Consider the following 12,931-nt stretch of genomic DNA (forward strand, 5'->3'; position numbering starts at 1 on the left):
CCCTCTTGCACTGTTGGTGGGAATGTAAATTGATACAGCCACTATGGAGAATAGTATGGATGTTCTGTAAAAAACTAAAAATAGAACTACCATACGACCCAGCAATCCCACTACTGGGCATATACCCTGAGAAAACCATAATAAAAAAAGAGACATGTACCACAATGTTCATTGCAGCACTATTTACAATAGCCAGGACATGGATCCAACCTAAATGTCCATCGACAGATGAATGGATAAAGAAGATGTAGCACATATATACAATGGAATATTACTCAGACATACAAAGAAACGAAATTGAGTTATTTGTAGTGAGGTGGATGGACCTAGAGTCTGTCATACAGAGTGAAGTAAGTCAGAAAGAGAAAAACAAATACCATATGCTAACACATATATATGGAATGTAAAAAAAAAAAAAAAAATTTGTACTGATGAATCTAGTTTCAGGGCAGGAAAAGAGATAGACATAGAAAATGGACTTGAGGACACGGGGTGGGAGGGCAAAGCTGAGGCAAAGGGAGAGTAGCATCGACATACATACACTACCAAATGTAAAATAGTTGGTTGGTGGAAGCAGCAGCATAGCACAGGGAGATCGGCTCGGTGCTTTGTGATGACCTAGAAGGGTGGGATAGGGTGAATGGGAGGGAGGCTCAAGAGTGAGGGAATATGGGACATGTGTATGCATATGGCTGATTCGTTTTGTTGTGCAACATAAACTAACACAGTATTGTGAAGCAATTATACTCCAATAAAGATCTATTAAAAAAAAATTATACTAATGGCAAGAAAATGGAAAGATGTTTTCTTTCTAAGAAAGAGCAAGGCAAGATATACTCTCTCACCACTCCCATTCAACATTATACTGGAAGTCCTAGTTAGTGCAATAAGACAGGAAAAGGGAATAAAAGATATACAAAATGGGAAGGAATAAATAAAACTGTCTTTTTTCACACATGACATGATTGCCTATGTAAGAAATCCCAAACAATCAACAACAACAACAAAAAAACAAAAAACTCCTGGAACTAATAAGTAATTATGGCAAGGTTGTAGGATACAAGGTTAATATGCGAAAGTCAATCGCTTTCTTACATATTAACAATGAACAATGGATACTTGAAATAAAGACACAACACTTATATAGCACCCCACAAAACTGAAATAGGTATAAATCTAACAAAATATGTATAAGATCTATATTGAGAAAATTACAAAACTTTGATGAAAGAAATCAAAGAGGTAAATAAAGGGATAGGCCATATATAATACATGGATAGGATGATTCACTACTGTCAAGATGTCAGTTCTTCCCAGCTTAGTCTATATAGTCAATGCAATCCCATCAAAATTCTCACAAGAATAGCCAACACAATATTGAGAAAGAGGAACAAATTCAGAGAACTAACGCTACTTGACTTCAAGACTTACTATAAAGCTACAATAATAAAAACAGTGTGGTACTGGGGAAAGAACAGACACATAGATCAATGGAACAGAATAATGAGCCCAGAAATAGACCCACAAATAGTCAACTAACTTCTGACAAAAGAACAAAAACAACTCAAGAGAGAGAGGACAGTCATTTCAATAAATGGTGCTGAAATAACTGGACATCCACATGCAAAAAAAAAAATAATAATAAGTTTGACAGATCTTACACCTTCTACAAAAATTAACACAAAATGAATCATAGGCCTAAATGTAAAATGCAAAACTATAAAACTCCTAGAAGATAATATAGAAGAAAATCTGGGTGACCATGAGTTTACTGATGACTTTTTAGATACAGCACCAAAAGCACAAATCATGAAAGAAAAAAATGATAAGTTGGGTTTCATTAAAATTAAAAACCTTGACTCTGTGAAAGACACCATTCGGAGAATGAAACAGTAAGCCACAGATTCGGAGAAAATATTTGTAACAAATATCTGATAAAGGACCTGAATCCAAAATATAAAAAGAACTCTTAAAACTCAACGATTAGAAAACAAACAACCCAATTAAAAATTGGCAAAAGGTCTGAACAGATACCAAAGAAGACATACAGATGGCAAAATAAGCATATAGGAAAATGCTCATTATAGGTCATTAGGGAATTACAAATTAAAACAATGAAATACCACTACCTATTAGAATGGATAAAATACAAAACACTGACACCAAATGCTAGCAAGGATGCAGAGCAACATTCATTGCTGATGGGAATGAAAAATAGTACAACCACTCTAACAGAACTAAACATACTCATAAAAATAAACACTCTTACCACACAATCCAACAATTGCACTCATTGGTTGAAATTTTATGTCCACGCAAAAAACTGCAAGTGGATGTTTATAGCAACTTTATTCATAACTGTCAAAACTTGGAAACAACCAAGATGTTCTTCAATAGGTGAATGGATAAACAACTGTACCACGTCCACACAATAGAATATTATTCAGTGATAAATGAAATGGGCTATTAAGCCATGAAAAGACTTGGAGGAACCTTAAATGCAAATTGCTAAGTGAAAGAAGCCAATCTAAAAAAGGATATATACTGTATGATTCCAACTATATAACATTCTGGTAAAGGCAAAAACAATGAAGACAGTAAAAATATCAGTGGTTGCCAGAGGTTGGGCAGGGAGAGAGGGAGGTGAGCACACATGATTTCTAGGGCAATTGAAACTATTCTATATGATGCAGTAGCAGTGGAATATGTCATTATACATGGTGTAAACCTACTGGACCAACAACACAAAAGTGAGTCCTAATGTAATCTATGGACTTTAGTTAATAATAATGTATCAATATTGACTCATCAATTGTAACAAATGTACCACACTAATACAAGATGTTAATAATAGAGGGACTTGGGGTGGTGAAGATATGGGAGTATTGGGGAAATCTCCATACCTTTTGCTCACTTTTCTTTAAACCTAAAACTGTTCTAAAAACTAAAGTCTATTAATTAAAGGACAACAAAATAAAATGGTGGTGATAAAAACTGCAGTTGCTTTTCCAGATATGATATCTTTACTGCAATAAATAAACCCAACCCTTAGTACCTAGTAAGCAGATAATTTTTTAAAATATATGAATTGTAAAGTGGGATCCGGGTTTCTCACTTTCAAAAGGAATTTACAAATATGGAAGACAGAAGTCTAAAATAAATCCTGTAATGTTGTATTACATCATTATGCAGTTTAGACAGACAGGGTTTAGACAGACAGACATATATACAGAGACAGAGCTATATACCCACTTCTATAAATAAGTATAAACATGTGTGTCTTTGTAAATTTTCTGGCTCCATCTTCTGATAGGGTCTATAAACACATCAAAAAAGTAATAAACATACCTAGTCCCCTAATCTTGGTTTTTAAATACCATTCTCTACTAAAAGTAATCTAGGTTCCTTGGGGGAAATGACTTACTCCAGCAGGGAAACTACAAGATGTAAACAGAATTTTTTTTTTTTTTTTGCATCTGTGCCAGAAAGTGTAGAAATGCACTAGAGTGACTGGGGACATGTCTAAAGAATAGAGGAGCCTTACTGAAAGAAGCTCATGATGGCCAAATCTGGGACACTTTGAACACCAAAATAAAGAATAGTAATTGATTATAGAACATTGATTAAAATAAAAATCCATCAATTGATACTGATATAAGTGAACACACAACTTGGGATATTTACAAGGAATAATATTACAATATCACCATTTGGTAACCATCACAGTGATACCAAGAATGATCAATGGATGCTAAAACTAGTGTGTAAAAGTTTAATGAGAAACAAAATATTTACATAGTCTCAAAGTATCTCCATACAGTGTTTATTAATTTAAAAAGGAAAAATTGTATCTTTACAGTGGAGAAACGTGGAAACACTTTAACCATTACTTTAACCAAGATATGAAAGTTAACCTCTGCATGAAAGTTCATAGCAGCCTCATTCAAAATAGCCCAAATTGAAAACAACCCAAATGTCCATCAACTGATGAGTGGATTAACAATATGAGGTATATTCATACAGTGGAATATTATTCAGCCATAAAAAAGAATTAAGTACAGAAATATACTACAGCATGGATGAACCCTGAAAAATTATGCTAAGTGAAAGAAGCCAGATGCAAAATGTCACATACTGTACATTTCATTTATATGAAATATTGAGAATAGGCAAATCCATAGAAACATAAAGTAGGTTAGTGGCTTCCAGGAAATGGAGGGAAAGGGTATAGGAAAGTATAGGATTTCTTTTTGGGGGTGATGGAAATATTCTGGAATTAGTGATGGTTGCATAACACTATGAGTATACTAAAAACCACTGAACTGTACACTTTAAATGGTCACAATGGAGAATTTTATGTTATATGAATTTTATTTCAGTAAAAGTTTTTTTCCAAAAAAAAAAAAAATTCATAGAACACATTTTAGTGATCTACCAAAATGCAAACCCTGAATCTAATCATGAGGAAACATTAGACTCACCACTTTTCTTTTTTAATATTTCTAGAAGTATAGTTGAAATCTTTTTTTAACTGGAAAAAACTGGAAAAAATACCAAATTTATAATTACAGTTGCAAGTTGTAAATGATAATGTTTAATATGTTCCTTATGTGTTAAAACATATTGTGCTTTTATTATTGTGTTTTAAAGGAACACAATAATAGAGAAAACGACTTCAACAATAGGACAAGAAAATTTGAGGTCTCTACTATCACAGAAAAGCCTTGACATAGAAGAAAAATGAAGATGTGGGCTCCTACTACAAGCTCTACAAACATATATGTGCAAAAAACGTTATGAGACACCTCATCTAACAAGGCTAAGAAATCAAGACCATAATGGCCCTGGTACTCAAAATCATTACAGCAAATTAAAAGTCTCTTAGCAAAGGATAATACAGTACTAATTAATAAAACATCCTAACAATACAAAAGGAATCATTTTTGAGAAATTGGAATTCTTATAAATACAGGATGTTGTAGATAGTGCTTCTGTGGTACTATATTAATTCTGTACTTTAAAAAATCTTTGAAATCACATATACTTGAAATATGTTTTCATATTAATGCTAATCTGGTTACATGAAATGATTTCTTCTAGCTTCTTAAATTTGGTATAATGAGAATTAGTTTTACATTAAAGTATTCAAAGCTAGTTTGTTAAACTATCAAGTTTTTGTGATTTCCTAAAAATGTAGCTGTCAGAGGTTTTGGAAAATGATATAAGACAATTTTATAAATATGTTATTAGTTACTTATATTCTACTAAATACTGATGAACATGCTATTCATGAGGTTTATCCTTGACAATTTCTCTGCATAATGAGTGTCTGAAATATAGTATATATGCATACTATATTTGTACTGCATACATATATGCATTTGTTGAATATATAACTAAAATAGCTATTTCATAGGATACATACATTACATATGGGTGTGTGAATGTATTCAAATTTAGGAGAAACTGTCAAAAGGTTTTTCAATGCTTCTACTGGTTTATACACACTTGGATTATCAATCTTGTAAATCTTAACCATTTAAGTGGATGTGTAGTGGTACCTGAATGTTATCTTAATTTAAATTACCCTGTGGCTAATAAGGTTGAGCAACTTTTAAAATGCATTTTGGTCATTTGGATATCCTTTTGTTCAAGTCGCTTGCCCATTTTCCCTTGAGTCATCTGACATTTTCTTGTTGATCTGTAGTACATCTCTACATATTCGGGAATAGAGACCTTTGTTGACTTTATGTGTTGCAAATATCTCCTACACTGCAGTTTGCCTTTTCACCTTCTTAGTGATATTTTTTAGACATACATAGTTCAGTCTATCATTTTTCCTTTATTAAGAGTACTATTTAAATACTATTTTTAAAGTCTTTCTTTGCCAATAAAAACAAAGATATTTACCCGTTATCTTCTACAATATTTATTATTTTACATTCCATACTTAGATTTACAATTGATCTGAAACTAATTTTTGTATATGATTTGAAGCAGGGCCCCAAATTCATTTCTTTCAATTGTATACCAATTGGCCCAGAATAATTTATTGAAAAAACGACTCTGTAGTGCCAACTTTGTTACACTAAGTGCCAATAAATGTGTAGGTCTGTCTGGGGAATTCCTATTTGCTACAATGATCTATGTCCCTATCTTTGCAGCAACACTTAATTACTGTAGTTTTGAATTCATGAAATCTAGAAGTCTTCCAGCTTTGTTCTTCTGAAAGTTTTGTTTTGCTATGAATGGTTTTTTGCATTTTCATATAAATTTTTGAATAAGCATGTCAATTTCTAAAAGAAAAATACTTTCTGCAATTTTGTTTTGGGATTACATTAAATCTAGAGATCAATTTGGGCAGAATAGATATCTCTACAATATTGTTTCAATTAATTATCATTATGTATCTTCCATTTATTTAGGTCTTCAATTTCTCACATGGTTTTTGAGTTTTCTATGGAAAGATCCTGTGTATATGTCATTACATTTACGTCTCAGGTTGTTGATGTTCTGATGATAAATTGTATTGCTTTTATTGTATTGCTTTTAAATTGTATTTAAAATTGTATTGCTTTCAAATCATTTTCTAATTGTTCCTGGTATACAGAATTATATTGGATTGGTTTTCTTTATATTGACCTTATATCTAGCAACCTATTACCCATATATCTTTTATATTTTGTTATTCCCTTTAACTTTAATTGTATTATTTCACTGGCTGGAAATGCCAATACAATGTTGAATAGAAACACTGATAGTAGCCACTCTTATTCATTCCTAACCTTAAAGGAAAATTTTTCAACATTACACTATAATGTTTGCAATAAGGTTTTTCTATTGGTTTGTACCTTTTACCACACAAATAGTCTGCTTCTATTCCTATTGTATTTGAGTTTTTATCATGAATACTTGTTAAATTTTATCTAAACTTTTCTTTGCAACATTTGAGATTATATGCCTTCACTTCTTTATCCTTTTAATGTGTTAATTACTCTGATTTTATGAATTTTTAATTAACCTTATATTCTTAGAGTGAACCCAAATGATGTATTATACCTTTCATAAATTGCTGGATTCACCTAATATTTTGTATCTATTTTCATGAAAAATATAACACTATAATTTCTTACCTGTAATATCTTTTTCATAGTTTTGTATCAAAGTTTTGCCAGCCCCATAAATTGCAAAATAATTATTTCTGTTCTCTGAAATTTTGTGAAGGACTGGTATCATTTCTTAAATATGTACTTCTTAAATGTTTGGGCAAATTCACCCAAAGTAAAGTGATCTGGGCCTGGAGAGTTTTTGGTTTTATTCTGTCTTGTTTTGTTTGTGTTTGTTTTTTAAGGGAAGAACGTTTCAAGTATAGATTCTATTTCTTTGCTATAATGTTATTCCAATTTTCTATCTTTCCATGTGTCAATTCTGGTTTCATTTTTCTAGACATTTGACATGGTTCATTTGATTTTTTTTAAATTCACTGTCATACAGCTGCTTATCATATACTTTTATTACCTTTTAATGTCTGTAGAACTTAATGTCTGTAATGTCCTTTTTCATTCTGGATTTGGGTTATTTGCGAGAGATTGGTTCCATCCCTCAGTATCTGTGAGAGATTGGTTCCAGGAGCCTCCCGGATACCAAAATCCACAGATGCTCAAGTCCCTTATATAAAATGGCATAGTATTTCCATATAACCTACACACATCCTCCTGTATACTTTAAGTCATTTCTAGGTTACTTATAATACCCAATACAATGTAAATGCTATGTAAACAGTTGTAAATACAATGTAAATGATATGTAAACAGTTGCTGGTACATGACAAATTCAAGTTTTCTTTGCTTTTTGGAACTTTCTGGAATACTTTTTAATATTTTCAATCCATGGTTAGTTGAATCCACAGATGCAGAGGGCCAACTGTAATCTTTGTTTCTAAATCTGGGTGGGGATTTACCTATTATTCTTCACAAACAACCAACTTTGTTGATTTTTGGTGGCTATATGATCATCTCTATCATATATTTGTTTTCTATTTCACTAATTTGTACTTTATCTCCTATTCTCTTTCTTTTCCCTATCATTATTTACTTTATCCCTTCTTTGGGATTAATCTGCTGTTCTTTTAACTTTTTTAACTTCTTAGACAGATTTTCAAGCTTTTTAAAATCTTTCCTAATAAATGCATTTAAAGTTATAAATGTCCTCTTGGCAGCATCATAATCATCTTGATTTTGATTCAACAGTTTTAAATACTTTTATACTTTTTGTATATTTTCTAAGCAGCATAGGGCTAGGTTTTATTTTTATACCCAGTCCAAAAATCTTTAGCTTTTGACTGGAATATTTGTCTCCTACATTCAGTGTAACTGGACTATTTACTTCCTTACATTTAGTGTAATTATGACATATTTGGAGTTAAATATACCATCTTCCTTTATATTTGTCCCAACTTTACTTTGTTTCCTTTCTATTCCTTTCTTGTTTTCTTCCAAATGCATTAAGTACTATTCTCATTTTTCCCTCTATTCACCTGTTGGATATACAGTGTTTTACTTTTATTTTTTGTTGTTACCTAATGATTACAATATAAATCCTTAACTATTAATGTCTACTATAAATTAGTTTTTTATCAATTCCCATATGATACAAGGACCTTAGTAATGTTAAACACCGTTTACCCTTCTTCCTGATTTATGTGCTGCTATTATCACGCATTTAAATTTTGTATATATTTAAGCCTCTATTACTATTATAGTATTATATAATAAATAATCTCTTAGATATACCCTTTCCATTTCTCTATTCCTTCTAGTATCTAGGATCATTTTTCTTCTACTTCAATATTTTGAAGATCTATTTAGCATTTTCTTTACTTAGTGTTTGCTGTATTGCAGGTCTGCTGCTGTCAAATTCATCTTGTTTTTCTGAAAAGTACATGTTTTCCTTTCATTTTTTTAAGGGTTTTTCACTGGGTGAAGAACTTTGGACTGATGATATTTTCCTTCAGCCATTTGAAGACACCATGTCTTCTAGATTCCGTTTTTTCAGTTAAAAAACCAGTTGTCAGTCTTAGTGTTGCTTCTTTAAAGAGAATATGCCTTTTTTCCCCTCTGGCTGCTTTTCTCATTCTATTTGGGTTTTCATCAGTTTTACAGTGACATTTCTTTTTTTTTTTTTTTTTTTTTTTTAAATAAATTTATTTATTTATTTATTTATTTATTTATTTCTGTGTTGGGTCTTTGTTTCTGTGCGAGGGCTTTCTCTAGTTGCGGCAAGCGGGGGCCACTCTTCATCGCGGTGCGCGGGCCTCTCACTATCGCGGCCTCTCTTGCTGCGGAGCACAAGCTCCTAGACGCGCAGGCTCAGTAGTTGTGGCTCACAGGCCTAGTTGCTCCACGGCATGTGGGATCTTCCCAGACCAGGGCTCGAGCCCGTGTCCCCTGCATTGGCAGGCAGATTCTCAACCACTGCGCCACCAGGGAAGCCCAACAGTGACATTTCTAAGTGTAAGTTTCCTTGTACTCACCCCCTTGGTACTCAAGGAATTTCTTCAATTTGTAGCTAGCTATCCTTTGTCACTTTTGAAAATTCTCAGTCATTTAAGACTTCAAACAATGCTCCACATTATCTTCTCAATCCTCTTCTTCTGGATCTCAATTACATGCATGTTAGAACATTTCCACAAGTCCCTTATATTTCTTTCCCTGTTTTATTTTTCATTCTTTGTCTTTCTTTATTTCAACATGGGTATTTCCTTCTGACCCATCTTCCATTTCGTTAATCCCCCCTCAGCTGTGTCTAACCTGCTGTAAACATATCCAAAGAATTCTTAATTCATTTAATCTACTTTCCATTTCTATAATTTCCATTTGATTCTTTAGTAAAAGTTTCCAGTTGTTTGTTAATATTTTCCTACTTTATATTTTAATTCCTTGATCATAAAATCCTAATTATTTTAAAGTTTCTGTCTGAAAATGCCATTATCCTATAGGTATATTTCAAATGGCTGGGTTTTTTTCATGGCTTTTCTTTTCCTAAGCCGTATTATTTTTTGTTTTGTAACAGATATTGTATATGAAATAATTTGAGGCTCTGTATGATATTGTCTTCCTCAAGAGAGGATTTACTTTTGCTCTGCCACAAGTTAGACTATGGGCAGAGCACCAAAACCAATGAAAGACCATGATGATTCAAAGATAAGTTTATACTCACTCATAGGTTTAGAACTTCAGGAACCAGACTACATCATTAAGTGTGTAACAAGACCTCTATTCCTTGGCACACCTAGAAATCCATTTTGGTCCTCCATATTGATTGACGAAAGCTCTGCTCAGTTTCTCAGGCAGTTTTCAGGATTTATAATTGTCTCAAGGACAAAAGTTGTGCAAAATGCCAATCATACCTCCTTTTTCATTCTATCTCTCCTTAATCTTGACCAACAAATAGGACTGCCTTTATAGTCCTATGATGCCTTAAAAAGATGTAATTCCTAATTTTTCTCAGTGGAAATAGTAGTCCAGAATAATCCATCTCCCCATTGAAAAAGAATTTCTCTAAACACACATTAACTAATAGCTCAACAAGGTAGCCTATCTACTAAAATATAATACTGCATTTTATTAAACTAAAAAAATGAAAATTAGGAAAATTACCCAAAGGAAAAGTCTTCATTTTTTAAATTTCATCTCCCTTTTTTCAAATAAAGTGTAAATTAGAATATATGTTTGAAAGTGACAGTGAAGAGGATAGAACAAATCACAATTTGGTGGAAAACTGTATTTCATTTAAACACATAAAGTAATTTCATATAAGTTTGAAAGAATGTTTAGTGTTTAAAAAGAAAAAGGGGGTCACTTCCCAGGTCCTACAAAAGAAAAGGAGTAAAACAAAAATTCTATTTTAAAACTTGTATACCTAGAAAAATCAATAAGCAATTCACTAAATAGAAAACACGAGTGCAAATGAACACATAAAAATATGCTTATTCACTATAGCAATCAGGGTATGCACATTAAAATATCAGTACGATACCATTCACATCCACTGCACTGGCAAAAGGAAAATATCCTCATAATTACCAAGTGTTGGTGAGACTACGAAGAAACAAGGACACTTATACCCTGCTGGTGGAAGTGTACATTATCACAGTGACTTGAGAAGCAATTAGGCAACGGGTAGTAAAGTTAAGGATGTGAATATCCTCACACACAGCAATTTCACTTTTAGTTATGTACCCTAGAGAAACTCTGGCATATGTGAAATGACCAGTACAAGATGTACAATGTACTTTTGCCCAATCTACTCACCAAGTCTTAGTGTTAACTTCATACTTATAAAGGTCATCTACCAATCCATATTTGTTGCCTGGTAATGCTTTATAGCCGCCATGAACATAAATGGACTTTGTTATTTCATCATACACACTGGTATGGCCATATCCACCTTGAACAATAGCTCCTTTAGTTTCCGGAACAAGCCAAGTGTTTGATGCTGTAAGAGAAAGAAGATAAATCATGAACTCTAATAGTATTTAGAAATAAAACTAATATACCACCAAACTACCAACAAGTTCATTCTAATACCACATTTTATGAGTAAAGTATACCTAATAATCATTTAATTAAAAAAATTATTAAATATGTGCTAGGTGGTTAAGAATCCGCCTGCCAATGCAGGGGACATGGGTTCAATCCCTGGTCTGGGAAGATCCCACATGCCACGGAGCAACTAAGCCCATGTGCCACAACTACTGAGCCTGCACTCTAGAGCCCGCGAGATACAACTATTGAGCCCATGTGCCACAACTACTGAAGCCCACATGCCTAGAGCCCATGCTCTGCAACAAGAGAAGCCGCCGCAATGAGATGCCCGCGCACCACAACAAAGACCCAACGCAGCCAAAATAAATAAATTTATTTTTTAAATAAATAAATAAATATGTGCTAGTTACTATGTTGGGTGCTAGGGATTGAAGGTAAGTAAGACTGGTCTTTTTGCAAATTTTAATTAAACTCTGAAATATTGAAAATATCTAATTTTTGTATGTGAGAGAGAAAATGAAAACTTTATTCTCACATACATTTCTGTATTTGTAAACAAACCTGAAAAAAAAGACTTAACAAATAGTTTATGAGAGCCTATTATGTCACAGGCTCTGAGTTTAGTCACTGATATTACAAAGACTAAAATTAAGATATGACTCTTGCCCTTAACAATTTTTAGCACTCTGCTGGTCTTTTATCTCTTGGTTATGAGTCCCACTGTCCCTTCTAAGAGTCCTTTGTATTATTGATAAAAACCTAAAAATGAAATTTCCAAGACTCGCTGACAGATTTGTTACTGTCAGTTTCCACCAATGAAAGTACTGGGGAGAGCTTAGAAGGCAAAAGGAAGAAAGATTCTGCTTTCTTCTCTAACAGAAGGAACAGGTAGGTGACTACAGTAGGTAATGGCAGTGGTGGTTTTATAGCAACAGCAGCAGGGGTAGCACCTACAGTAAGTAGCTCAATTACAAATGTGGCCCTAAGCTCCAGCCTGGGTATGTAGCAGCTCCAGATTTCTGGGTGATACCCTCATTTTGGTGTCTCTAGGATTTTTGTAATTAACTCCCTATATTAAGTTCCCATTCTGCTTGATATATCTAGAAGGGACTCTTATTTCTATGGCAAATTCACTAAAACAAGCCCCAATCATATGCAAGGCATATTTTTAAAAATATGAAGATGAAAATACACATCTCGTTGGCCTTAAAAAATTTAGATTATAAAGAGCAACTATACAGAAATCTATTATTAGTCTTTAAATATCCACCCAGACCACACTTCCGTCTTCCCCCTAACTTTTCACATCAACTTTGGCATACTAGACAACTCACTGAAAATACTCAAAGCAAATAACAGAAAATAGAGATGATACTTAAAAATTC

The 12,931-nt window shown here is 32.9% G+C and overlaps 1 protein-coding gene across 1 annotated transcript in view; it reads right to left on the bottom strand.

The window, feature by feature from the left end:
* ATRNL1 (attractin like 1) overlaps window positions 1–12,931 on the bottom strand; it is a 688,151-nt gene that overhangs the window by 586,129 nt on the left and 89,091 nt on the right. Inside the window, exon 9 of the mRNA XM_036829651.1 lies at window positions 11,313–11,496. Within this exon, the coding sequence (XP_036685546.1) occupies window positions 11,313–11,496 (184 nt within the window). The remainder of the gene's footprint in view (window positions 1–11,312; window positions 11,497–12,931) is intronic.

This window comes from Balaenoptera musculus, chromosome 16, assembly GCF_009873245.2.
Source record: "Balaenoptera musculus isolate JJ_BM4_2016_0621 chromosome 16, mBalMus1.pri.v3, whole genome shotgun sequence".
Classification (NCBI taxonomy): Eukaryota; Metazoa; Chordata; class Mammalia; order Artiodactyla; family Balaenopteridae; genus Balaenoptera; species Balaenoptera musculus.